At 49.3% G+C, this 27884-nt stretch overlaps 2 protein-coding genes across 4 annotated transcripts in view; both read right to left on the reverse strand.

The window, feature by feature from the left end:
* The window catches only part of EXTL3 (exostosin like glycosyltransferase 3), a 107483-nt gene extending 91461 nt beyond the window's left edge, over positions 1-16022 (reverse strand). The window contains exon 1 of the mRNA XM_084284727.1: positions 15876-16022. The gene's annotated coding sequence lies outside the window, so the exon portion shown is untranslated. The remainder of the gene's footprint in view (positions 1-15875) is intronic.
* A 7412-nt stretch (positions 16023-23434) lies between these two features.
* FZD3 (frizzled class receptor 3) overlaps positions 23435-27884 on the reverse strand; it is a gene marked incomplete at both ends in the record, with an annotated part of 45333 nt that continues 40883 nt past the window's right edge. For all 3 annotated transcript variants that reach the window (XM_084284757.1, XM_084284759.1, XM_084284758.1), the window contains 3 exons: positions 23435-23648; positions 24273-24506; positions 26244-26392. In XM_084284757.1, the coding sequence (XP_084140883.1) occupies positions 23435-23648; positions 24273-24506; positions 26244-26392 (597 nt within the window). The remainder of the gene's footprint in view (positions 23649-24272; positions 24507-26243; positions 26393-27884) is intronic.

Raw genomic sequence — 27884 nt, forward strand, 5'->3', positions numbered from 1 at the left:
TGCAAAGCAGCCTCAAGGCTGCTGCACATTACATCGATGTAGGCAGCTTCAGATTTAAACCCCTTCTCCGTGTACTAACCCCTTCTTATTCCAAGGCAACAGGAGCTCAGTATAAAAGAGGAGTTTTCTGCTTCCCTCCCATCGAGCCAAAACTCTTCAGCTGCCTTACGCGTATCCCAACAGAAGTATTATCATGTTCAAACATCCTCATTTCCCACCCTTTCTGCTATCAGGGCTTTTGTTTTCTTACAGCCTGCTCATACGCCGTATCCAAGAGCACACATAAGGTGTTACCTCGGAAATGGATCCGAATGGGCAGTCTGTAAGCTGCGATGAATAAAAATTTAAACAAATATAAGTTGCATGACTCCTTTCCTAGCAGAGGAAATGCGGTGAGGGTCCGTGCTGGCACGCACCCCAGGAGAGGGAAGAAATGCTGGCTGTCAGAGGCTGAAGACAAAAGCCAAAATCTAAGGAAAAACAGCTTCATTAGTCCCTCTGCTCACAGAACAACTTATTTAGACACCTGTGTATGATTTCATTGCTGGGAATCTCCCTTGTGTTACCTTTTAAGTAGCTCTACAGCTGGCAGTTGCAATGTAATGCAGTGGATGCCACCACTCCTTTGTGGCCTCCTTTTCTCTATCTGAATAGTCCCCACTTGACCTCTTTCCCTTTACCAAATTCCCTCTCATCCCACTCGTGGTTCTCACATCCAACACACCAATGTTCCCTCTGTGCTATAAATTACAATCGAGTCGTTTCAAGCAGGTATTAAGGAGTTTCAGAGCCAGCCAACACACAGGTCCGTGGCACGCTTCCATGGCCTGGAATAAACCTCAGAAAAACATCCGTTGATCCTTAAGAGAACAACAGTCGGAGGGGAGGACCCTGAACTTTCATCTTTTCCCTACTTATGGGCCTTTTGGTAAATCTTTTTATAAACTTCTTTCTCCTCCCTTCCACAGGAGACAGCCCCAAAGCCTGACCATCTGTGGATTTCACGCGTTTTGTGGATTTAGGCTGCACTCTTCACCTCAGACATTCCCATGAGATTTCACAGGATTCAGTCTCCTGTTAGCCCCCAGGGTGCTGGAGGTATAAGAAACATCTCTCAGCCCCTATGCAACAGCTACACCTACACACCAAACCTAAATTTTCAAGCCTGCTGAGCTTCTGTCCCCTTTTGTCCATCAGATAACCCACGGCACGCTTCACACGAGAGGAAATGTTAATCTGGAATATTGGCCAAACTCCAGATTAGTTAGTCCCATTCTGATGATTTACAATCTCCCTGCAGTTTTTTAGTGGATACAGATTTTTTTTCCCCCTTACTTTATGTCCTAAAAGTAGTGGCCTGGTCCTGCTCATGCTGCTGGAGCAGCTGCCAGGCTTTGCAGCCTAAGTAGCTGCATTTTGGGGTAGGCAACGCTTAAATAAAGCACGTTGAAGACCCCATGGGCACAAGAAGTACTTCAACAACACACCCTACTGCTGGGCATAAAGCAAAGGGCTAGAGGATGTATGGAAACTAAGCAATAACCGGAATAACACTGGAATAGTAATCAATAATAGTGGAAAAGGAACAATTAGCATAAGAATGGACACATGGACATGAAGTGCAAAGACTTTTTCCTCCCAAATACTAATGCAGGCTTGGACCCAGCACAGCTCCAGCTGGAAACCAAAGAGCAAGGACAATAAACCCTCAGCATCCTGCACAGGGAAAGCAGATTATGAGGGAAGGGGAAAGTTAAGTCTATAAAAGCAGGGAAAGCTTTCAGCAAGATGCTGGGGTGCTAGAGGACACTGCCGGGTAGTAAAAAGGTGTGAGGAAAAGAAATGTCCGTCACCTTTTTAATAAAGGCCCGTTTTACATAACCATTTGAAGGAAAGAAAAATTGAGGCGAGAAATGGGGTAGAAGGTTTTGTTTTAGGGTGTAATATCACACTCAGAGTATGTCGAGTTGCACTGCCACACATTTTATTAAGAGCAAACACTTGTAGATAAATTCATTAAATGACTGCATTATGCTTTGTTTGGAAACCCATACATAACCACGCTGTGTTCTTAGCTTCACGAGAACCACGAGGCCTAAAAGGGCAATTTTCACATTTCGGCAACAATGAAGTTAGGAGAGATTAGGACGCTGGTTACAAACAAACCGTGAGAGCCCAGATGGCTCAGAGGATGGGTAATGAGACATGCAGCCTTCCCTCCTCCCCCAGTGTGGCCCAGATCATTAGCGACGGAAAGCTGTTACTAGCACTGGGTGAGTATTTCTCACAAGTAGTTTATTGACCAAAACGTGGGTTTGCCCATCCCCAAACCTACTGGCAAACCAAATTCCACATGATGATTCCCTCCAGGCTGTGGTGGAGCTCGATGGTGTGTGAGGGTGAAGGCTGAGGGTGTTGTCTTCCTGCCCCACGTGCCCATAACCACTCACAGCAATTCCACAGCAATTTTGTGGACCTGATTTCCCTTGCCTTTTTTTTTTTTTTTACGGCTATCTGAAAAAATGAAATGCTTTGAGTCATACGGAGTCACGACTGAGTCAGAGAGTGTGAATCAAGCCCAGCCAGGTGAATTACGAGCCAGTTGTTTGATGGTGGCACCCAGAGAACAGAGAGGTGCTCCACGCAAGCAAGTTGGCTCATGGCACGGTAGTTTTTTGTACTGAATAACTCCTAGACTAAATTTGTACTAAACTCCAAGACTAAATAACCTGCTGAGCTCCTTTACCTGTCCTGCAAAGGGTTGTTCCTCTCCCATCCGCACCTCGGCCCTCATGGGATGTGCAGCAGGGAGAGAAAATTTGCCTGAATATGCTATGCTTGTTTCTCTTTTTATCTAGACTTAGCTCTATCAATCCAAAAGAAATAGATGAGTCACCCAGAATCAAAAAAAAAATAGATATATTGAAGATGTATCTAAATCAAATTTATCTACAGAAATTTTGAAAAAGCACGTTAAGAGATGTTCATATCACAATGCTCCTGGAGATTTCAGTGATTATTAATAAAGAGGGGCTTCGAAGCAGGAAGCAGCAACCCGGTCTGGTGACAGCCAAGCAAAGACCTTGCTGGATCTCAGCTACGACTGTGACACGATCCCAGTGCTGCCTCCTTGGTCAAGGCTCCTCCACCGCCTGAGCCCTGCTGTGCCAAGGACTCTGCCTCATTTCTGTAGAATTCCCGTGAATTCCTTAACCACCACAGCTAACCGTGCTTCCCTTCATCTCACAACAGATGCTTTGAAGTTTTCCCGAGACACCCAAGAAAGAAGACACATCCAAATACCTAGACTACCCCCAAACTCCACCCTGGAACAGATGGCGAGGTTATAAATACAGAAGGCATCTGGTTAACTACTGGTATGAAAAAGCTGGCAAGCCACGGCTTATTCTGTTCTACTAAATATTCCGTAATTTGAACTATATTTAAACGGGACTTAACAAGAAGCAATCGTTTCATTTGTATCTAGCAGAATCCCTAACCACCTACACGCTGTAGCTGCAGCGGAGCTTGTGCATTACGCCCTTGTCTACCAAAAGCACTTTTTTAATTAAGCATTCAGCAGTATTTAAACTCAAATTAAAAGCGACTGCACAACAAGCCGCTCAGCCCCTCCTCGGTGGAGTACAAAAGCATCATTTTGAGCGCGTGCTCTGTTCCACCAGACAACCAGACTCGAGGCCACGAGTTTCCAGCACTTCAGCTCAACCTCGAGCCCGCACGATTTGAGGGGCTTTGACAAGCTGCCAGATTGCCCAGAGTATTTCAAGAGGCAGAAAGCTCCAAGAGCCCAGACTCCGCTTAAGCCAGCTGCTTCATTTGTCCCTGGGTTCAGCTGCCACAGTGGAAACTGGAGATAATACTCCATCACCGTGAGATGATTCCTACATCACCGTGAGAAAAAGATCTGTTAGAAATTATAGTCAGAATATGGTAAAGAAGGTTGCTAAGCACATCCACATGGTGAAAAACACACAAAAAAACACCTCAAGACCCTGAAGCAAAGCCAGACCCGAGTGCGCACGCTGCACATGTAACCCTGAAATGTGCGATCCCAAAACTCTGCTTCAATAATCTTTGGGGACAACACTCTGCAGCTGAGTGAATCATCTGCGATTGCTGGAAATCCAAAGCGATAGCATGCATGAAACGATCAGTCCGGATTAAAGTCACTGGGGGAAAAGGCTGGAAAAGGCTGTCTGCTGGGTTAGAGGTCTGCTGGAGACCCCACCGTCAGGTTTGGCTGTGTGCAGAGAGCCTTTTAAAACAACGAGAAAGAAATTCTCCTAGGAACTGGTTGATAAGAGAGCCTTAAATTCCAGATATAGAAGGAAGAACAAATACTAACAGCGGGGCCCGGCGAGCCCTGGATGGAAGAGCTGCCAGATTTCCCCACAAAATAGGCGCTGAACAAACAGGAGGTGATGCTGCCGCGGCCTTCTGGCAAATAGTGAGGCTGTGATAATAAGAGCTGCTTGTGATCACTCAATTCAAGCCTCCTTCCCACAAATTGGTTCGGATTAAGCAAAATCAAAGCGGGTCTGCGAGGTTTTGGGTTCCACAAAGGGAAGCTGAGGTAATTAACTGGTTTGTGAAGCTGACCAAGCTGCATGGCTGAAAGGCTCCAACCAGGCCTTGAAACCAAAGAACAAAACCCATCTCCCATTTACATCCTGAATGGAAGAGGTGAATAAAAAGCATGCATGGGGATGCCAGGAGAACACGCAGGAGATTAGGGAGAGCCACGCTCAAGCCCCAACCCTTAATAAATGAGCTGCACCACGGCAGCACAGGACAGCAGCATTTCAACCAGGTCTGCACAACACCCCAGCTACAATTTAAAAATCTTTGTAAGCCTAGAAGTGGCTGGGAACCTCCTCGCCTTTGATAAAATAAAGGGGCTCTTTGGCCAGAAAGGCGTTTTGATCTTATTTATTGGGATTTTAGCAAAGCGGCGAGAAATCTGGGGAATTATTGGTAAAGGGGGGAAATGGGGATCAATAAAGAGAACAGCGAGATCAATAAGAAACTCCAGCGAGCACTAAGTGCTGCAGGTTTTGTAGAAAGCATCATTACAAAGGTAAATAATAATAAATGTCATCTTTTTAAGCACAATCTATTTCAAGGCCTACACTTACTATAAGGTACCAAAATGATTTAAATTGGACAATATATATAGAAATATATATCTATCTAAGCACGACAGGCCTGCTGCCAAAATCGACCACGAAAATAGGGAAACGGTTGCCAACTGTGCGTTTTTGCAGGGCAGAAAGGATGCTTTCTTCTTTCCACAGCTCACTCCGTGCTATTCTTAGTGCATTAGAAACGGAGAAACCAACTCAAAGCTGAATCATTTTGCAAGTGTTTCTTAAAAGAAAAACTTTCTACGTGTTTTTTTTTTTTTTTTTTTCCTTTTTTCTCTCTCACCTGCAGGATCCTTAAATATATTTGCAAAAGAGGGGACGGAAATCCTGAGCCTGGTCCCTTAATGCTGAAGTCATCGTCATTGCAGAATGCCATTAATACATTTATCAGGCTCCATCTTCGCAGCAATCAGGTTTTTAGCCCCGTTACACAATTCCCATCAGGAGGCTATTCAAGAGCCTCACTTGGGTTGAGGCATTCTGCTCATTTCCAGCTTTAACACATTCTGAGCTGTTTGTTCTTGTGCCCGAATTGTCATTTAACTTAAAGAACTCTTCTCCCTCCCTGGCGTTTACAGCAGTGTATTTATAGAGAAGGAATATCATTTTTCTCTGCCTTTTTTTGTCACTGGCTTGCCATCCCGGCTCCTCTAAGGGGGTTGTGAAGCAGCTGCTCTGTTCTCCGGATCATTTCCAGCAGACACCCGCCCCTGCACCTCGTACAACTCCAGGCACTCCCCTGCATGACCAAGGAGTGCAGAATACATTTTAAACAATACCTCACTAACACCTTCTGCAGCGGCCTTCACATTTCATTGTCCCTAGTGGAAATTTTGATGACAAACATGACCCTGGTATGTATCTATGGCATCAGTACATCGCTTACCCTATAAAAATCCTGTCCTATATGGTCCAGTTCCAATATAGGAAACCCTACATTGCATCCGAGCTTGCACTATGTTCCCTTCACACAAACAGCCCTGAACTCATTAATTCCTTTCATGCTATATCCCATTTTTCCTATTTTTATGACCTCTCCAAATACCATTAGTTTCTCCTATTCCATTTATTAATACATTAATTAACAGCCGTCTTAGGACCAGACCTTGAGGATCACCGCCGCTAACTTGCCCGACAATCCTTTTTCAACCACCCTACCTTTTCTCCTGTGACTGTAGGATTTATTGATGCAAAACACAGAAAATAGTTTGCTTCTAAATGATTGATTTAAACTGTCTTGCTTTGTATTTTTAGTCTTTTTTTTTTTTTTTTTCCTGCCTTTTGCTGGAAAAGAACAACAAAGGGCTATTGCTCCGTAAATCAGGCCTTCGGCTAACTGGAGAGCTGTCCTACTTTCTCAGCTGGGCATTTGTATAAATTAATAAACTATGCAGGTTCACTCGTTTTATGTTAAAAACGGGAAATGAAGTTTCTTAAAAATGGCAAATGAAGTTTCTTAATGACTAGCCCGACTTTTTAATTGCACTTAGGATTTATGCCGCAAATAAAAAAAAACAACAATTAGAGTGTAGGAAGACGGCATGTAAAATTTGTAGTTAAATAAAATTAAGCTAAATGTGCTGAATGCATGGTTTAAATGAAAACAAACTGTTCCGTTGTACAAAGGAATGCTGCAGCCTATATATAGAACTAATTTTATCTATTCAGCATGTCTTCAGGTTTCCAGAGCTTGAAACGAAATTAATTTCTATTCTCATGCAAAGGAGGAGATGGTCCTGAAGTCAAAGGAATGTGGCAAAACCTCTTTCATTGAGCATCTTATTTTAACCCAGATCGCTCCCACAGCTCAATTTGCCCACTGCCTGTGTCCTGAGCAGATGGAAAGAAGAGCAACAGCAGTGAGCAGAGGTGGAAGGGGAGCACACGACTGCTTCTGCTGATGTTAGTCCTGCTGAAAATGCCTGTGGAAGCACACTCATGGCATTGGAGAGGACGCAGACCATACCTGATGCACTCTGGTGAGCACTGGGCAGCTGAATTTTCAGGACTGTGGACCAAGGCACTCAAGGAGCTCATCAGGAACTCTGAGATCGTCCAACAGGTGGCAATGCGTGTGTTTAATCAATGCCAATTCCAGCTCCCAGGAGAGCAAGAAAAAACAGTGATTTGCTCTCCCAGCTACAGCAATGTTCCACCAAAACCCCTGTGTGGGGTTTTAAATTCATTCCAATTTAAAGACTACAAAATCAGAATATTCCGGGTTGGAAGGGACCCAGAAGGACCATCGAGTCCAGCTCAAGAATAAGAAAAATCCTCTCTCCCAGCGTAACAGAACAATACTACATTTTGTCTTTTTTCTTTTTTTAAATTAAAAAAATAGGTTGAACTTCAGGAGCGTTCCTGTACTGGAAGCAATAGAAGAAGCTGAATACAGCGCATCATAAAAAGATGCCACCGGGATCTGTTAAAGCCAACAAAATTGAAAACACGGAGAAGGAAGGGAGCCAAAAGCCCAGAGCCAGATTTCAACTTGGCCGACGCCGTGGCAGGGGGCCAGGGGAAGACGTGTACCAGGAGCAAAGGAGAGGGGAGGCTCCTGCTGCAACCCAGGAGCCAGGTTTCGGGGGCAGACAACCCCTGCCATCACCTGGATGGAGCAGGTGAGGTGAGAGCAGCGAAGTGATGCCCGTTTCAGCCTTCTGGGGCTCTCTCCTGGCGTTATCTAAACTCAGCTGTAAAAAAAATCTCGTAGTAAGCCGTAGCATTAATAGCCACGGAGCTGTTATATATTCTTCAGAGGGCTGTGAAACCAGTCACTGAGTCTCCCAACCACCTCCGTAGGTGCAGGAACTGCTTAAAGATGGAAACGGAGGCAAAATGTCGAAGTCATCGGCCACAGCTCCTAAAAGGGAATCTCCTAAAAGGGAATTTTAAAACCCAGCCAAGCACGAGGCAGAAGTGCTGGGCTCCCAGTCACTGCCCCCTCTCACATGGCAGACTTTCCCTTACCTCCTGAGCCCAGGAAATGGATCTGCTACCTAAAATATTTCCCCCAACACCCCAAAATCCCTTAATTTACAGAATTACTCCTCAAGTGGGCGTGAGGCTGCTGTCGTATCTCCCCTGTGCAGGCAGCGATGGGCAGAGCAGCAGAGGAAACCGAGCGGATGCAGTGATAGCACAACGGAGATCAACAGGAAGCTTTGGCCACTACCTTGCATTTCAGCTGATGTGGTTTACCCGGGGAAAAAGAAACCCAACAGCAACACGCACAAACAGCAGAACCGACTCATCAGAGCGTCGGTAAATCACAGGCCCAAGGCGCTCATCTCCACCTCTGGAAGCTTCCCAGAATCGCTCCACACCTCGGTTTTTCCTCCAGCAAATGGAATTGCCTCAAAATTTTTGAAGAAAACTACAGAATAAGGCCAGGCTTATAACAAACTCTTGGAGGAAAGGCAACGTGGAAGTACAGAGCATCTCTTTTACTAACACCCCGCTCAGCGCAGATCTCCGGAGGAGACCAGAACTGGAACAAATGTTTTTAAAAAGTGCCAGAAACAACGATATGTTACTGAAGGGAGAATAAACCCGACACACTCGTGTTTTTAAGCACCTTAATAACATTACCAACAAACCCCGCTGCATTTTCTCCACAGACACAGCGCTGACAATTGATTCGAATGGATGGCACGTCGCTAACGCGCCCCTTTGACTCTCCGAAGCAGATAAAAATCCAGAGATCGGGCTTCCTCGGTATTCGTATGCTAATACGCACGGCTTTAGGGAAATTGTTGCGACTCAGCCTACAATTCCCTCGTTCAAGGACCCACCAGCAATTTTCGGGCCGCTCGCAGGGTTTCTTACGGGCTGTCATCAGCCTGCTGCGGTATCTTCTCGGCAAAAATCCGGCACGAGCACCAGGCAGGCTTCCCCTCGCTTCAGACAGGCGGGATTAGAGCTGACTCATCCTCTTTTTTTTTTTTTTTTCCCCTTTTCCTGACAACTTGTAGAGGCTCATTTTCAATTTAGTGTTCCCATGTTACGTGAGGAGAAGGCGCCTGGATGCGTGCGAGAGATGATTCGTTTTTAATCTCCAGCTATTCCTCTTGCTAACTGTTTCTTCTGCTTCAGCTCCTTGGAGGTATTTTATTATTAAAATCAAATGAATTCTCATTTTTCCTCTCGCTTTTATTGAAACAATAGGACTTGCAAGAAGCCCATATAGGACCCGCTCGCCATCTCGCGTCCTTGGCTGCGACTCCCCAGGAGGCACGTGAGCCGCCCCATGTCCTGCAGATCCACACTGCTCCCCGGCACAGCCAGCTTCTTCCAGAGCCACTTTTGCCCAAATCACAACCACATTTAAACAAAAAACAAGTTTTCCTGCCAATACAGACCACCACCTGCAGGATTGGGGTCCAGTTGATGTCTCCAAGTCTTCCAACTGGATCTCTCCCTCGTGGGCACCGCCAGGCATCTCCTCTTGCAGGTTGGAGCTGCTCCTCTCCCCGAGGCTTCGCAGGTACCTGGGCTGCCTGTTTATCATCATCTTGCCTCTTTATCATCATCTTGTGCAGCCTTAATTAGCCTTGCAGACCTGTGTCTCTTCATCAGGGCTGACTGAAATACTCTGGCAGGCTCCGAAGTTGCTGGGGTGGCGCAAACGCTCGCGCCTGCTAAGACTGGATGAGGATGACTCTGATCTGGTAAGAAAACACCGTGGATGTTGAGCGTAAGGGCAAAACAAGGGAGTGCCACTGTGCCTCCGAGCAGAGCTCACCCACAGAAACAGCCTACAGGCTTTTTTGGCACAGCCACCCAGAGAAAACAGCACTCGGATGTACTAAGGAATAAGGAAATTCCCAAAATGCCACATTCATAAAGAGCCCCCTAATTTACTTAAGCCACTTTTTTTTTTCCCAGATGTCCACTCCGACACCTCCAGGATCCTTTCAGACTATGGCTAAGGCAGTCTGAGGTTGTAACAGGTAAAGGAAAAGCTCAAAAGCATGAATTCCTTTATTTCTTCAATTCCTCTCATGTCACCACCACTGTGAGTAAGTTTTGCTGGGCTCTCCTCCTGATGGGCTTTCCTGGGGACTTCAAAGGCAACGAACACACGAGCCAAAAAGCCCTCAGGTGGCCAGAGCTGCCTTACAAGAGGCAGACACTCTCCCTCCAGCCTCTCTCCAACCCCCACTTCATCAAGCGGCTTGGTAAATTGATGAATTACAGCTCAACGATCTCGCTGCGATGCCTTCTGCCGAGGGATGAAGAATGCCCTGCCAGAGCCTCCCGATCCCAGGTGATGGATTTGAGCCCAGGCTGCACCACAATTCCTTGGGGCTGACAGCCTCAGCTCTTTTCACTCTTCAGCTTTGGAATATTCGATCGAATAAATCCCAGGGCGTGATTTCCCACAAGGTTGTTCAAAAACACCAGCAGCCCTCCGATTGCTGGCCCCCAGCTCGTGCCATGCAGCCCTCGGGGACACGGACCCCCGAGGACCAACATTTCTCATTTTTGGCCACCTTCTGGAAGGTTTTCTCTTTTTTCATGTTTCCAATTTGATAGGAGGCAGCTTGGCTGGATAGCAGCGCTTTGAAGATGTGGGAAGCCGAGAAAAGATAACAATTAATTTAGATCGTTTTCTCCCAGCACATACAAACACTGGATAAGAGGAGGAACCTCCGAGCTCCCACGCTTGAGCTTTAGAGAAATACAAAGCCTTTGGGGATGCAACATGATTTTTCCTTCCCGTTTTCTGCTCCTTAAAAAGGCTCAGAAGGGAGCAAAGCCTCCCCCAGCCTGGCTGCACAGATCTTGCACACGGAGCTTCAGCCGGATCCAAAGAGGTTGTGTCATGTGCGAAACCTCCCAGCACTTCATTGTGCAATCTCCTCGTTATTCATGTCTGGCCTCTGCATTTCTGATGGAGCATTTGAACTGGCTCTCCCTCAAATCTACGGACGGGGAACCACAAAAATGGTTTTTACCGCCCCAAATCCTGCAGGCTCCGGTTAAAAAAAATCCCAAGGAATGAGCCAGCTCCTCCAAAAGAGGGATTTGGGAGAAATTTTCTTTCTCCACCCCCACCAGAGCAGCACAACTGTCCTTTAAACAACTCCCCTCTGCCAGCTCTGTGCGAAATGTCACCATTTTGTCTGCTTTGAGGGATACAAACCACCCCGTTGTATGCCTGGCCGTCCCGTCCTACAGCCGGGAGCAGAATTGGGACAGGAGGAAGAACAGGACACAGACGGACCCCGGGGAGCAGCTGATGCAAAAGGCAGCGCGTGGACGTCGCGGGGGGAACCAGAACAATGGAAGGAAACGCTGGCGCTGCTCTGGCTGCGGTCCGTGCCGTCCAAACCGGTGTCTGGGGATGGAAAAATCTTGCGAGGGAGAAGCAGAAAGCATCTGGGGACGAAGGGCTTCGCTCCTGCATGAAAACTTCCCAAGTGAAGTGAAGGAGAAGCCTGGAAATTAAAGATGAGTTTGGAGGCGGATGAATAATTGTAACGCCAAATGAAGGCAATCCCCTTCCTCCCCACGAACACAGCATTAAAAATGCCTGTAGGGTGAGCAGGCAACACCCATGCTGGTGGCACGCTGGTCGGACAGGGGTTAACACCAGCTGCTTGTGCTCCATCAACCAATCCTATTTATCCCTTCCTATACGTCTGAGTGTGGATCACTTCCACAAATACCTAAAAAAATACATTTTAACTGCAGGAGGTAGGATCTAAAAATTAAATTAACCCACACGTGCTATTGCAGGGGTCGCAATAAAATAAGGACCACGGATGCAATGAGTTAGAGGTGCCCTAACGAGGCAGGACAATGGGATCTCTGTTTTGTTTCCTCTGTTATCAGGAGACGCAGGGTATGAGGCTGTGCCACTGCTGTGCTCTGATTCACGAGCTGGAATCCAGCAGGCGTTTGATGGCATCTGCATTGCTGACTCAATCCCGGGGCTTCGGTGCTCCGAAAAAAAGGATCTGGGGGGAGAGCACTCTTCAAAACCCTACGCAGAGGGCAACGAGGTCCCGGCTTCGCTGTTTCACCTCGGGGCATCGCCGGTATAAACAGATAAATAAAATACCCCCTGCCTCCACCCCGCATCCACCCAGGCGAGGTTTTCAGCTCTTTTTCTCCACCCAAAGTTGGCGGAGCGACTTATAAAGAAATCCCAAGAGCCCCATTGAAATTAAAGCAAAGGCGACCCTGCCCCGTCTTCTCCCTGCACTTCACACCCATCCAACCTCACGAAAAGGTGGAAGGAAAGCGTTTCCTTGTTGAGAAAAGGGGCTGTTTCCAAGCTCTGCATTTTCTTCCTCCTAAATTTAAGCTCTGGCACACCGGCTTTGCTTCCTTTTGGAGAACAGACACGAGCAGCAGCCCAGCGGGCAACGAAGCAGATTCTCCTCCAACTCTTAGAGCACCGAGCTGAGCCCAAGGAGGTGCCAAAGAAGCCAAATGAAGACCCGAGAGGCTGCAAATAACACGTGGGAGCGGTGCTTTCCACCAGCTTTTGCCTCTTCTCCTGCTCTGGCAGCCCTCGGTGCACATCCCCAGCCCCACACGTGGTTTTGCTCCTTGCCTTCACCTCCTGCAGCTGAGATGGACGAAGCTCCCCAGCCTCCTCCCTTCTCCAGGAGCAGGGCCTAGAAGGCTGTGTGCACCCAGAAGTGGATTATTTAACCCCAAAAAGCCTGCAGCTGGGCCCTCTCTGGATAACCCCTGAGATAACATGGGCCGAGCACCATCGGAGGCCAACAGCACCTCGTAAAACCTCGTGCTTTTCGGAGGCCACCTCCAGGAATTCACCCATCCCGGTTCAGCCCTGCTCTTTTATTCACCTCAAACAGAAATCCAGGGGATTTATGTTTTTAAATAAAACATAACCACCTCATCCATCCTTCACGCCGGGTTTCGTCTCCACCGTCTCCACTCCCCTCTTTCCAGGCGATTTGCAGCTCCTTTCGGTTGCTTTTTGGGAAGGGAGAGCGCAGGGCAGGGCTGACTTACTGCTTAATCTCATTTTTGATCTATTATTCAGCTCCTGCTTTCTTCTTTCCTTTATTTATTTATTTATTTATTTTTTACCTTTTCTTTAGGAAGCCAGAAGCCCCAGCAGACCTTGCAGCCAGAAAAAAAGATCAGCTGCGAAATGAAAGCCGGGGGAGAACGAATTGCTCAAGGGGTAGGGGTGCTTTTTTTTTTTTCTTTTCCCCCAGAGTTTTCTCATTTTCAGCTAAAAGAAGCATCTCCAATGCCAGCCAAGTAAGAGAAAATACACTGGGAGGGATGGAAATGCAAAGATTGGCCCCAATTACACACATGGACCCCTCCCATGCCCAGATATCACGTGTATCCCCACGGGATTCCTCTGTGGGGTTGATTTTAAGATCACACAGCCTCTGACATCTCCTGATTTTCCTACCAACGTTGGCAAACCTCTTGCAAATCCCCAGGCCCTGGGAACGATGTGACGAGCCACGAGGCCGCACGCTCGGGATTTCGAAGTGATGGCAGAGCCACGAGGTGCTGAGAGCCCGGGACGGGACAGCAAAGCCCAAGGCGTCCCCAAAAAAGCATTTTTTAATATATTTTATCATTTTTATCAGAGGGTTTTGCAGGACCACAGCAAGCCACAATCCCTGCCAGGAGCTTACACAAACACAGAGCATCTCCTATCGACTCCCTCGATCAATTTAAGCCTTTTCCTCTTAATTTCCTACCGCAGACATGCCACCAACTGACAAGAGAGCCACCCTATAACCAGCAGGAACACAACCCAGCGCTGTTTTGGGGGGAAAAGAACAGCTCCAGGAACATCCCTTCATTTTTAGGGAATTATCAACCACTCCCCCCCCCAAGCTGATCACCTCCAGGGACCCACCGAAGAGCAACAAGAGAGGTAATAAAGGCAAACAGGGCTGGAAATCCCAAGGGAGAGCAGGGAAATAGAAGAGATTAGGGAAATAACCGTCAGCCTTCAATCATAACACACCCCACAGCCACAAAACCCTTCTCGGGATGTCCCAGGGACCGAATCACCGCTGCCACAAGCACGGATGGAGGTGATGAAGGAGCAGAGGGTCCCTCACATTCGTGGTTTGGCTGTGTATGACTGATTTTGGGGCAGGAAAGCGGGAAAAAAAAGCAAAGACAGGAGCCAAACCAGAGCAATTCCTTCATTTGCTGCTAAATGTCAAACTTTTCTGCAGGGGTGATGATGTTTCCCCCTTCCCCAAAGCACGCATCCTGGTCCCGGGTCTACAGAATTGGGGATGGGGACAGGGAGAAAAATATCTCAGGGTTTTGGGGTTTTTATGGGCGCCCTTCCCAGGGGCACAACCTACACCGCCTCCCCCCTCGGACAGCATCCTCCAGCCCCCGGCACAGAAATGTTTCCTTAGCACGGGGGGTTTGGCCAAATCTCTGATTTTTAGACCAGAAACCAACCCAAAACTCAATGTGAGAGAGGCGGCAAGTCCCGAGAAGCCCCAGGAAGCAGCACCAGGTAAAGAGACCAGAGCAAGGTTGTAGTGGGGAGGTCAGAGCCTCCCCCCCCTTCCCCAAATCCCCCTGGATCCCCAAAATCTCCCCAGGGGAAGGGAGAAACCCACAGAGGCCGAGCCTCTGCGCCGGGGGATGCTCACAGGGGGCTCGTAAGCCCTTTGAAAGCAGCCAATTTTCCCCAAAATCACCAAATTCACAGCAATTCACCCCGATGTGTACAGCCGCCTGCAGGCAGCGGGACCTCCAGGCACGAGTTAACCCCAACTTCGCTTGTTTTTGACCCAAAATCCCCCCCCAAAGAGCAGCAGCCCCCAGCCCTCGCCCCGCAGGGGGCTGCGAGCACCCAAATCGATGGGGAGGGGATGGGGGGGAAATGTCCAAGGGATGGGTGGGGGGAGGCTGAAAAAGTGAGAAAATGGGGTGAAATAAGGCAAGAGAAAGGGGTGAAATAGAGAAAGAAAGAAAAAGGGGTGAAATAAGGTAAGAGAAAGGGGGTGAAATAGATGAAATAAGAGAAATGGGGTGAAATAAGAAAGTAAAGTAAAAGAAAGGGGGTGAAATAGATGAAGTAAGAGAAATGGGGTGAAATAAATAAATAAGGTAAGGGAAAGGGGGTGAAATAGATGAGAGAAAAGGAAAATGGGTGAAATAAGGTATGAGAAATGGGGTGAAATAATTAAAGGAAGAGAAAGGGGGTAAAAAAGTACTAGAAAATGGGTGAAATGGATGAAGTAAGAGAAAGGGGGTGAAATAAATAAGAAAAGGGGGTGAAATACATAAAGTAGGAGAAAACGGGTGAAATAAAGTAAGAAAAAGGGGGTGAAAAATGTAAGAGAAAGAGGGTGAAATAGATAAAATAAGAGAAAAGGGGTGAAATAAAGAGAAATTGTGTGAAATAAAGTCAGAGAAAGGGGGGTAAAATGGATAAAGTAGGAGGAATCGGGTGAAATAAGATAATAGAAGCGGGGTGAAACAACTGCAGCACCCCAAGGAAGGCGAACTGACAAAAATGCGGTGAAATCAATAAAATCGGGCAAATGAGGTGAGGCGGGGAAAGTACCGTAAACGCATAAATAACCCGCGAGAAGCGGAAAAAATAATTGAAGTAAAAGGTCAAATTAAAACCTCACCCGGTAAATAAACAAACGGACGCGACGAGAGTCGGAAAAAAAAATAATAAAAAGGGAAAAATCAAAGCGGGGCCGGGGCCGCGCTTACCTGGGGCGGGCGGGGGCTGCGCGGGGCTCCGCGCTCACCCCGCGGCCGCGGCCCGCCGAGCGGAGCCGAACCCAGCCGAGCGGTTCCGAGCGGTTCCGAAGGGTTCCGAACCTGGCCGAGCGGTTCCGAGCCCGGCCGAGCGGAGCCGAAGCGGTTCCGAGCGGAGCCGAACGGAGCCCGAAGGCAGGAGGCGCGCGGAGACCGCGGCCGTCCCGCTGCATTGTGGGAGGAGGCGGTGAGGCCGCGCCGCGAGCGCCCTCTGGTGGCCGAGCCTCAAAATGGCGGCCGGCGGGGGATTAGTGATTAAAGGGGGTAATTAGTGAGGCTGGGAGGGGTAATTAGTGCTGCCGGGGGGAATTGGGGCAGCTGGAAGGGGTAATTAGTAAGGCTGGGGGGTAATTAGAGCAGTTGGGGGGGTATTTGTTGCAGCTGCAGGGTAATTAGTGCAAACGGGGGGGGGTATTGAAGCTGGGGGGTAATTAATGAGGCTGGGGGGTAATTAGTGCAGCTGGGAGGGGTAATTAGTGAATCTGGGGGTAATTGGTGCAGCTAGGAGTGGTAATTAGTGAAGTTGGGGGTAATTGATGCAGCTAGGAGGGGTAATTAGTGAAGTTGGGGGTAATTGGTGGAGCTTGGAGGGGTAATTAATGGAGCTGAGAGGGGTGATTAATGAAGCTAGGGGGTAATTAGTGCAGCCAGGGGGCAACTGATGCAGCTGAGAGGGGTAATTAGTGAAGCTTGAGGTAATTAATGCAGCTGTTAGGGGGTAATTAGTGCAGCCCGGGGGCAATTAATGCAGCTGAGAGGGGTACTTAGTGAAGTTTGGGGCAATTAATGCAGCTGGGGGGGTAATTAGTGAAGCTGGGGGTAATTAATGCAGCTGTTAGTAGTGGGTAATCAGTGCAGCGGGGGGGTAATTAGTGCAGCTGAGAGGGGTAATTAGTGAAACTGGATGCAATTTATGCATCTGGGAGGGTTAATTAGCGAAGCTGAGGGTAATTAGTGGGGGTAACTAGTGCAGCAAAAGGGTAATTAGTGTGGCTCCGGGGTAACTAAGGCACATGGGGGTAATTAATTAATGCAACTGGGGTAATCAATGCAGCTGGGGTAACTTATACAGCTGGGGCAATTAATACATCTCTAGGTACTCTAATTAGTGCAGCTGAGGGCAATTAATACAACTGGGGTAATTAGTGCAGCTGGGGCAATTAATGCAGTCGGGGTAGGTAATTAAAACATCTGGGGAATCAATGTAGCTGGGGGTAATTAATGCAGCTGGGGTGGGTAATTAATGCAGCTGGGGTAAGTAATTAATGCAGCTGGGGGATAATTAAAGCAGCTAGAGGTGAAAATGCAGCTGGGGGCAATAAATACAGCTGGGGTGGGCAATTAATGCAAGTGGGGGTAATTAGAGCCGCTGGGGTGGGTAATTAATGCGGCTGTGGGGCAAATAATGCAGCCGGAGGGGTGATTAATGAGACTGAGGGTAATTAATGCAGCTGGGGGGTAATTAATGCAGCTGGGGAGGGGAATTGGTGCAGCTGGGGGGCAATGAATGCAGCGGGGTGAGTTCGTGCGGCTGAGGGCAATTAGTACAGCTGGGGGGTAATTAATATGATGGGGAGGCAATTAGTGCTGCTGGGGGGCAATTAGTGCTGCTGGGGGGCAATTAGTGCAGCTGGGGGCAATTAATGCAGCTGGGGAGAAATAATCGAGGAGAAAGGGGGTGAAAAAGGTGAAGCCGAGCCCATGAGGAGCCGCTGGGGCAGCTCCCGGGGACCCGGTGGGGAGTTTAATGTTTTTCCTTTAATTTTAACCTTTTCCCTTCAATTTTAACCATTTCTATTTAATTTTAACCTTTTCCCTTCGATTCCAACCAGCTCGTCGGTGCTGCCAGCGCCGGATCCCGCGGGCTCAGCCTTTTTTGCTCCGAGCGGAGGAAATTCGGACCCTGTCCCCGGCCTGGTGATGCGCCTGGTATTTATACCCCATTATTTGGGAGCTTTTTGGGGTTTTGGGGACGGAGTTTGGTTTTGTTGACACGTTAAATACTTCCCATAGTGCCGATTTATTGGGAATTTATTAAATTTATTCAACGGGGCCGTTTCATTGAAAGTTCCTTCTCATATTTGCACGGTTCGGTGGCCTCGGTCAGCACCTGGCTGCTGGGCTTTAAAAACGCACCCAAAAAATAAAAAAATACGATTATTGATGTATTTTAAAGACTCTGGGAGAATGGGAAAAAGAATCAGCTTCCCCTGCGCTGCCTTAGCGGAGAATTACCCCCACCCCAAACCCCCTCCTGCCCGAAAAAGCCCCGAGTTTGCTGCATTTTCAGCATTTTCGGGGCTTTTTATGGTTTTAGTGGTGGCGATTTTGCTGCCGCTCGTGGCTGCAGCCCGCCCGGCACACGGGGGGGCACTATTGCATTGAAAATCTCCCTTGGTCTCGGGGGATGGCGCTTTTTGGGGGATATTTGGGCTTCCCTTGGGATCCCCAAACCCCAAAACCCTCAGCCCCAGCAGGAGGAGGCCTCGTAATTAGCCGCAGCTAATTAAATCTCTTTTGGGATGAGCCCGCACCCCATTTGCCCTAAGAACTCTTTTTAAGCCCCCCCCCCCAGCCCCGTGCTGCCCCAGGAGGGAGGAAAAACCCTTCAGGAGGGTTCACATTTAGGGAAAAAATCGCTCCTTGATTTACAGGGGCTCTGTTTAGGGTGGGAGCCCCTTCCAACCCAGACCGTTCTGTGGGATTTCAGTGAAAAATAGGAAAATTTGCATCCTACCCCCTCCAGCCTGCTCCGTGTCCCCCCCTCTCCCTGCTGCATGTCCCAAGGACGGGGCCCCCACACCCTAATGGGGCCGCAGCCCTTCCCCAAATTCCTGCAGCACTTCAACAGGGCAGGGTCAGGGGGCTGGCGGGTGTTTAGGCTCGGATGTGCCCCAACTATTTGGCCACTGCCGGGTTTTGTGGCATCTCCGAGGGGCTGGCGACATCCCGCTCCCCTCGGGGAGCGCAGGGAAAACCCCAAAACCCCGTGCAGGGGAGAACCAGCACAGGAGCGGCTGCTTTTCCCCAAACTCCCTCAAAAAAAAAATAAATGAGGAGCAAAGTTAACTTTGATTTCATCCCATTTTTCTGCAGCCAAGCAGCTGGTCTGCGTCTTTTGGCAGAGGCAGAGCCTTATCTGATCGCAGCGGGGGAGAGCAGCGGGCTTTGAAGGCACGGCAGGAGAGCAGCGGAGGTATGTCGGGGCTCGTCGCTGCTGACGGGTTCCAGGTGGGATTTGTAGCTGGATTAGGTTGCAATTTGGGGCCTTAAGGGATTTTTCAGCGCATTTTGCAACGCCCGGGAGCCCTCCGCTCCGTCGCTGGGCCAGCAGACGGGAGCAGCAGCGCAGGGGATGTGCCTGCACCCAACAAGGAGGATTTAACAGCCCCGCAGGATGAAAACAAAGGATGTTTTGTGTGTTCCAAGGCAAAACACTAAGAAATAAAGTCAGGGTTTGAAGCTGAGTGCTAAAAACGTTTCCTCAGACGCTGCCTGGGAGCAGCAGAGCTGATTTTCCCACCTCCCCTAGACCCAAAAGCGAAGCCAGACCCTCCCTGGGTTTTGTTTTTTCTCCGAGAAGGAAGATTTTATTTTTCAGAAGCAACCTGCAGCAGAAAGGTTGGGTTGGTCCCTACGGGGAGGAAGCAGCAGCAACCTGTGTGGGTGCCAGGGATGTGTTTGGGTCTCATCCAGCAGCTCCTCGCCTTCTGACCTGGATGTGGGGCCACGACCAGGAGCCAGGAGGGAAACCATCGCCTTCTTGTGAACAAACTGAGACAAAACAGCACCCAAACCCCCCAAAAAAGAAAAAGAAAGCCCAAAGCCCAGAACAGCCCCGTTTTCTCCCCGCCTTGGAGCTGTTCCTGAGCTCGCTGCCCGCACAGTGCTGATATTGGAGCTCTCGGCTACTCAGCGAGGGTAAAACAAAGCAGAGCTGGATCCTGCTTCGTGCTGGAAGGACACCGGGCACCCGTGAGTACAGATGTTACAGCCACATGAGGGTTAGAAAGTTTTTCTCCTCATTAGGACCGCTGCTTGCTGGAGAAAAGCGTGAGACGTAAATCAGAAACGGGGATTTTGAGGGGGATGCAGGCCACGGTATCAGAGAGACGAGGGTTTTTTACACGGTTTTATTAAAAACGTTTAAAGGTCTAAAATTAAAATGTACACCCACTACAACGGAACCAGTTCGTACACTCACAGGTAAAGTGCTAAAAATTAAACGTTACGAAACCGACACTGGACTACTGTAAACAAAGCCGAGCGGGGAGCCGAGCGCGCCTCCAACCAGCTCCCGGCGGGCACCAGCCCCGCGTGCCCCCTACGCACGGCTCTGACGAGCACCAAACTTTCCTTTTCTCGCCCCAAAACGAAGCCACGGCCCGGCCACGCGTCCGAGCAGCCGCCCGCGGAGACAGCAGCGCTGACGGCTCATGGCATGGAAAAAATCTGCGTGCAACATCCCCACCGCTCAGGAAAATGAATCCTGGTCTCTCACAGAAGGTGTGCGTCGGCGCAGCGGGGACGTTTCACATTCAACTCGACATTCAGGCTGCCCCACCGTGCCCCCCGCGCAGGGATGTGCAGCTCCACAGCCCGCTTTGCTCGCTTTTTATGGGGTCTTCAGCCCCCAAACCCGCTCCAAGCTCCTCGCCAGGCTCCTCCTGCAGTCCCCGAGGGGTTTTGGTGGCAGAAGCTGCCTTCACCTCCTCGCCAGGACAATTTGGCAGCGGTGCTGGATGCCCAGCTCCCAGCCCACAGCTGGCAGGCACTGAGGGCGCTTCGTACGGCCAGCAGCTAAAGCATCACAGCTAAACTGAGCTCCGGGCGCTAAGAAAAGGCAGGGCAGGCGAGCAGAGGGACACATTCACAGAAAAACGTGGCTTTTTGCTGCCGCTGGGCTTTTAGGCTTTGCAGGAGCCAGCAGGGAGGCGGATGCCGCGCTGCGGAGCCAGCTTTTTCCATGCAGCGGCCACAGCGTCGCTTCACGGGGTTTGGTGACGGGTGGGAGCCACGAAGGGAGGAAAAAAGAGCAAATATCACAAATATCACAGCCTCGGGGACTCTGCTGGCACAGGACGGGGCAATGCCTGCATTTTCTGAGCCTTTTCTTTTGCCCCTGGGCACTTCTGACCCCAAGCAAAGCCCACGGAGAGCTCTTGGCACTCATCTCTCCAGGACTCACGGCTGTGGCAAGGGCGCAGAGGGATGGGGAAAAAAGGGAGATGCAATTCCCCGGGAATAAGAAGCCGTGGGTTTTGCTGGAAGCTTTGCCAGCACGATGGTGCAGAGCGGTGTTTTCGTGCGCTGGCCGCAGCATGCAACTGCTCGGGAGGGACAAAGGGCAAAAAAAAACGCACCCAGAAGTGAGTTGTCCATTTTCATCACCTCCCTGGGTGGTGGGAGGGCTCTGGGGGAAATGCTTAAACACACCCACCCAGAACAACGCGGGGATTAAACCTCACAACTGAGCACATTTCTGGGAGGATGCACTTCAGGCCTCCGTCATTCCCCTCCCTGACTCAAAGCACCTCAAAGCCGGGCTCCGATTACCAAAACGCAGCGCTGGAAATTTAGCCAAAAAGATCAAGACAACCACTTGACCTCCACGATTACAAGAACTCCCGTAATCTGGCTTCTTTTTGCAGATGCACATTCCTAAAACTATCATCCCTCTGAAGCAGGAAGTTCAGTAGAAGCCGAATTTCTTTCTCGCAGCGCCCCCGAGGGTGCAGAGCCCTTGCTGAGCTTTGTTTTTTATGGTGGTGCTTTTGGTTTGTGCTTCTCCTTTGGAACAAAAGCCTGGTGGAAGCAAGAAAGATGATTTACAGTAGGTGTCTCTCTAGAAGACACCACGGCTCCCCAAGCAGCCTTTGATTTCGGAGGCTGCACGGTTAACGTGCCTCGCTGTTGTGTCATCACGACAATTAACACGCCTAATTGGAGCACAGCTCAGTTTCTGCCGCTCAAAAAAAGCCTCTGAAGCGCGCGTCGTGGTTGTTGCCCTACTCCTGCCCTCGAGGTTGTGCCATCCAGGCATGTGCAAAGGCTTTTTGACACGCCTCAAGCAGGTCAGAGAGGGAATTATGTAAAGACAATGCAAAAAAAAAAATCAGGTATTCGCTTCCCAGCAACGATCTGCAGTAATTACTGAGGTAGGTTTAACGAATCTTACAGCAGATGCTTCGGAAGATCGCTGCGCCACCCGACCCATGCCTTGACCTCTGCCTGCAGTGCCAGCGAAGGCTTTGCTGGACCCCAACGAGATATTTACACGCCAAGAAAGCCCAAACTGAATTCTCTGCTGTGAATCTACGGGAGGGAATGAAGAGAAAAGAACCTGGAGCAGAGGCTGTGATGATTGGGAATGCGAGCTCGAAGGAGCCAGCGGGTTGTGGTGGATACCTCGAGGCTCAGAGGGCTCCCCGGCTCTGCTCCTGCCTTGATTTGTGTCCCCCAGGTCCAACCTCCTGCTCGGTGGAGAAAAAAACCCCAGGAAACAGCCGTGGTAGCACAAGGAAGGTGGGCGGCCACCCCCGACCGAGCTCCTCGAGGCCGTTTTGGTCCCAGCCCTCCTCACCTGGACTGCGGGATTTGTAAACGGGATTTGTTCTGTTTTTAAGGAACGGGCTGCACGTCCCCGTTTGGGTGACAAATCCAGCTTTTCTAGTCTCTCTTTGAATAGACAGGAACAGGCAATCTCAGCTTCTGTACATCCATCGAAAAATAACTGGCTGAATAGCATCTAGATAACTGCTTTTAAAATCCATCTTTTGCCTACATAAACTGTAAACGAGTAGAAAATTTAAATAGTATTTCGTAAAAAAAGCGAGGACAATACAAGTTATACAAAAATCACTCTTCCCTGCCTCCTTCCTCACCCCCGCCCTCCACCCCCATCCCAACGACTGAGCCCAGGCAGCTCCGGGAGCTCCTCGGCACAGTTCTGTTTCCTTCTGCGAAGCGCTCATTCCTCTGTCGCATTTCCAGTGTTTGCCACTTCAAACTGCCCGCCGCGTGTCCTTTATACAGTGTTGAAGAGGGGCCCTCCCCCTGTGCTCGAGGAGAACACGTTATCAGTTTGTTATCTGGCCAGAGAGCCGCGTGGAGGAATTCCTTCAGCATTCGAGAGCTTCCTTACGCCCACCGGGAGATGTCAAGGGTGACACCTGCTGACACGCAGCCGCACGGGAGGGAGGGGAAGGTTTTTTCTTTAAACAAAGCGTAAGGAATTCAGCCACGGCGTACGCTGGGTAAAGAGTTATCAAAATAAATAATTCCCTAGGGGTAGGCTCCAACGAGGCAACCGGCTTTTTACTCGGCAGCTCGCGACTCGCCGCACGCTCGAGCTCTGAGGCAACTCCAACAACTCCGGCTTCCGAAACGGAGGAGCCCGTTTCGGCTTCCTGATGCAAAGATCAGCACCTGCCGAGGGGCAGGGAGCCGCCGAGGAACGGCCCGCGAGCCCTCCAGCCCCGGCGAGTTCTCCTTCCCCGGGGGCAAGGCGATCAAGCGCTGGTCCCGTCCTCTTCGATGACGCGGTTCATGCTGGTGCCGTGCGTGATGTGAGTCATTGGGTTGCTGCTCAGGTCCCTGACGCTGCTGTGACGCGACTGCTCGTTGAGCCGGTGGGAGCTGCTGTGCCTGGAGTGATCGGTCAGTCGCGACATGCTGCCGTGAGGTAGTCTCTCTTCCACGCCTCTGTAGCTGCAGGGGGTGTACCTGGTTGGGAAGAGCACAGGACGGTTGTGAGCAGCACCGAGGATGGGAAGAAATCTCACTTTGTGTGAGCACACGCGCACACGAAGCCTCAAACCCTCGGCTTTTATGAAGAAAGGTTTCCCTGCTCGGTTGTTGAGCTCACACAGCCTCAGGCAAGTTGTTCCAGCTCCTCGTGCAGCCTGGTTCTTGCCGTAGTGCTGTGCAGAATATTGGTAATGAGGTCAATACTTGATGATAAATGGTGTTGTAACGCTTCCCTGCTCGAGTTAGAGAGGGTAACTCAGTGCTGGTTATAGCAGCAGGGCTATGAGTAGTCACAGAAACCAAATCCTTTTACACACACCACACACAGAAGTGCTAAACTGATATTAGGACAGCTCTGGTTCCCCACGCACTTGGTGCAGCACCGATCACCGCCTACAGGACACCCAGTGCTGACCCAGCCTCCAAAAACCTCACAGTGATGAATCTCTTTCTAACCTTGACACTAAAAAGGAGAGGAGATGTAATCAGAAAACACCAACACCAGCAGAACTCCCAGTTCACCAACCCGGTGGCCAACCTCCCGGCTTCGTAAAGGCTCCCCCAGCTTTCTACAAGACTTTAAAAGAGAAGGACACGCACCGGCCATCACGCGAGCGGTGCAGGCTGCCGTGGTAGCTGCTCACTTTGCTGTGGACGCTGCCCGCTTTGCTCCTCTGGTCGTCCAGCATCGCCAGCTGGGTGGAGGAGGCGTGGGTGGAGGTGCCCTGGGTGGAAGTGCCTCGGGATTTTCGGATGATGGGGGTGTTGGGGTCTCGCAGAAGAGATTGAGCAAAATCCGGCTCTTGCAGCACTTGACGACTCTCATTTACCACTCTGTAGGAGAGGTGCAATTTGAATAGTTAATGCTAATTGCTGCAATAAGAGGCAGGAAAACGATCGCAGCAACAGCACTGGAAGCACTTTACGAGCAGAACAAGTCAAATCTTACAGCTTGGCAAGTCAGGCCGCTTATTTGCATCATAATGGCTCCATTTACCTAATTTCGAAGCGCCCCTACATTTGGATGTTTCAGTGAGGTTCATTTCTCGTCTCCTCCATCCTCCCTGCATCTGCTCCTCCAGCCTAGACACGCAGAGTTAATTGCAGTGTGTTTGCTTATGGCCTCAGTCTGCAAATAGTGTCACAAGAAGCTCAGCACCCGTGTGTTTGATGCTCAGCACCCTCCCATTCCCCGGGGACCTTTCAAGGACCGGGAGGAGCGGCTCCCTCCCTCGGGTGAGCATTTGACACCTGGGCTGAAACCAGCAGCGGGAAGAAAACGCCAGCTGAAATACAGGCTGTAGAGCACGAGATATATCTAATAATGCAGGAGCAGCTGGCTGGCAGCCCGTGGCTCAGCGGTTCCGGTCCCACAGCTCTTGGTTGTGAAATCCCCTTGCTGCCAAGGGGTGGCAGAGGGACACGTGCTTGGCTGCTCCACCACAGCGTGGTGAAAGGAGGTGCTACCACACCTGCACTCCTTTTTTTTTTTTTTTGTGGGGATGTTTCTTCCTCTCCTCCCCCATTCTCTGTATTTTTCGTTCATGTTCAGTGTCCTCCACCTGCCCCCGCTTCTCCTCCTCATTTTCTTGCAGGTCCAAGAACAGCCTAGACCAGCCTCCTCTGCCTTTGCTGACTCTATTCCTGTCCTCTGCCCACCAAACGAGTATGTCACCCCCACGTAAATCCCACCTAAATGTATGTCCATGTCTTAAAATCTTATTAAATTAACCCCGTGCATATCTCACTGGGTTATCTTCTGAATAAATACAACTCTGCCCCAACTCTACAGGATTTAATTTTCCTTTAACCCCAGCACAAGGCCAGTTCTGCTACAGATGGGACAAGTTGAAGTCACGGAGCAGATCCTGCACTACTTGAAGGCTTGCTGTGTTTCTGGAGCTCATTTACAGCTGCTTACAAGGCAATATTGACCACTAGGAGGATAGCTACTCGTAGCTATTACATAATCACATGGATTGGCCCTAAATTTATGCCATACCTCAGTCTAAATTAATTTCAGCCTTCAGGAAGCTGCAACACACCCTCACTGTAATTTTATCAAACTGCTTTGGCACTGATGTCTAAAGCACATGTGAATATTAGGAGCAGAGACAATGGCTTTTAACTGCAACCATGGTGAAAACAGCTTAGGTTTACTTTCAATTTGAAGGTCTGATTCAGCTGGGCAGGTAGGTACCTTCACAAATGAAAACTTCAATTGCACCCCTCAGCACAAGGCAGAGCAGTTGTAATATTTAACCAAATATTACATTTCTCATTAAAAAACATTTTGGAAACAAAGAGAACAATGTAAATTTGTTTCTGGGACTGAAAAATAATTATGGCAAAATGCATGACAGTTCTTCAGGTTTTTTTTTTTTGGAGTTGTTTCTTGTCCTGTCCTTCCTTGCTCCACTGTAAATAACGACAGATTTCCAAGAAAGCTGACCCTCTCTGCTCCCATCCTTGCCTCCATAAAAGATTGATCAAAATTGTATGCCAGGACAATGAGGAATGAGTTTATTTGCCAATTCTCAGCTTGTTTATCTGTTAGGTATTGATACTCACTCTTTTTTCCTGCGCCCGTGGAAGAAGCTAGCCCACTCGAAACAGGTCTTTTTGCTTCCAACCCAGAAGACGGAGGGTATCCCAACTACCAAAGCCATGAGATATTTCATGAGAAAGAGAATCAGATCTGGACGACTCATCTGAGTGACCTACAGAGGGGAAAAAGGAGAGAAAACGTTACACAGACCATCGTAGTTCGCTGCCGCGTTTATTAACTCATTTAAAATAACTGTCTCTGCCTTGAGCCAAAGTAAACATCAACAGGGTTCCTTTGTTTCCTGGCTCTAGAGAGCACGACCGAGCGTGATGTGCAGCCCACTGTGGAGTGAAACAAAAGCCTCAGCTGCTGGGAGGTCTTGGCCTTTATTTGTACTTCTGGGCTTTTGTCTGCGCCCTGAATAACTTGTGAAATCTTTTCTAGTCTACAAGATATGAAGACTCGTTTCTTTGACAGATTTAACCGATATAAAACCAGGTGCTGCGTATGCTGTTGGGAAAGAGTCCTACTGAAAGGCTTCGTGGGATGTTCAACACTGGCCCTTTATTCCTCCCCATTCAAGGGAGGGCTTCACCCTCGCCTGCCCTCCCCTGGGAACTCGAGGCGTCAGCGAGGTAGGACAAACCTCCGACCTCTTCCCTTTTCTTTGACAGCACCAGCTGGGTCTAAAAAAGCTCACGATGAAGATTTTTGCAAAGAGTCACCCGAAACATGAGTTGTTTGGAAAAGGCATAGAAAAAATACAAATACGTTGCTTCCAGGAAGGCCGTAAAGAACCAAACAGGCATTGAGGCACTCTTCAACAACCCAACCCCAAAACAACTTCAAACACAAATCCTGAAGACCTAAAGCACATGCCTGAAGAAACACACCATGGGCTTCTTATAAGAAGGTTGCAGTAGGAACTAATGGCTGATTTTGGTTTTACGATGCGTAACGTGGGCTGGGAAAGATGTTTAACACGTGGAAATTCGACTGCTCTTCACTTAAATTCCCCTGATCACAACAGAAACGAAGAAGGCACGTAAGAGGATAATGGAGATCCCCAGATGGGTCAAGGGTTAGTAGGGCAGGAAGGTCTGGGGTTGTTAAATCGTGGGGAGAGGCTCACAAAATCAGGTTTCTTTGCAGCAAGAGGTACCTGAAGCAACAGCTTTGAGACTGATGCTGACACAGATGAGAAAAATGAGCGATTTGGGTAGGTTCTGGCCTGCTTGAAACGGAAAACACAAAGTCTGAACTCGCTGGGTAGTCGCTGTGTCAGGATGCTTTGCCAGAAGCAGACCAGAGCGTGACGGGTGTCTGACCACAAGAGCCCCTCACTGCTCAGCCAGCAAAACGGGCCAGCAAAAATTCTGCAATTTTTGCTCTAACACGTTGCGTTACTGCATGTTTTTGACTAACATCACCATTGGAGAGCAGAATTTAAGCGCCTTACCCAAAATCACACGGCACAACCGTGGCGGACCAGAACACGACCAGAATTCAGGACCATCGGTACTGGTCTTCAGAAACTAGCTGCCAATATTTCATAATGGATGAAAAACTTAATTTAGAAGTATCACGAGCATTATTTATACGGTATTTCACCAGGTTCATCGTTGCGTGAAGTTTTCTAGGTGGTTTTGTAGCCGTTCTGTGAG

The sequence above is a fragment of the Netta rufina genome, assembly GCF_964035555.1.
Source record: "Netta rufina genome assembly, chromosome: 3".
Classification (NCBI taxonomy): domain Eukaryota; kingdom Metazoa; phylum Chordata; class Aves; order Anseriformes; family Anatidae; genus Netta; species Netta rufina.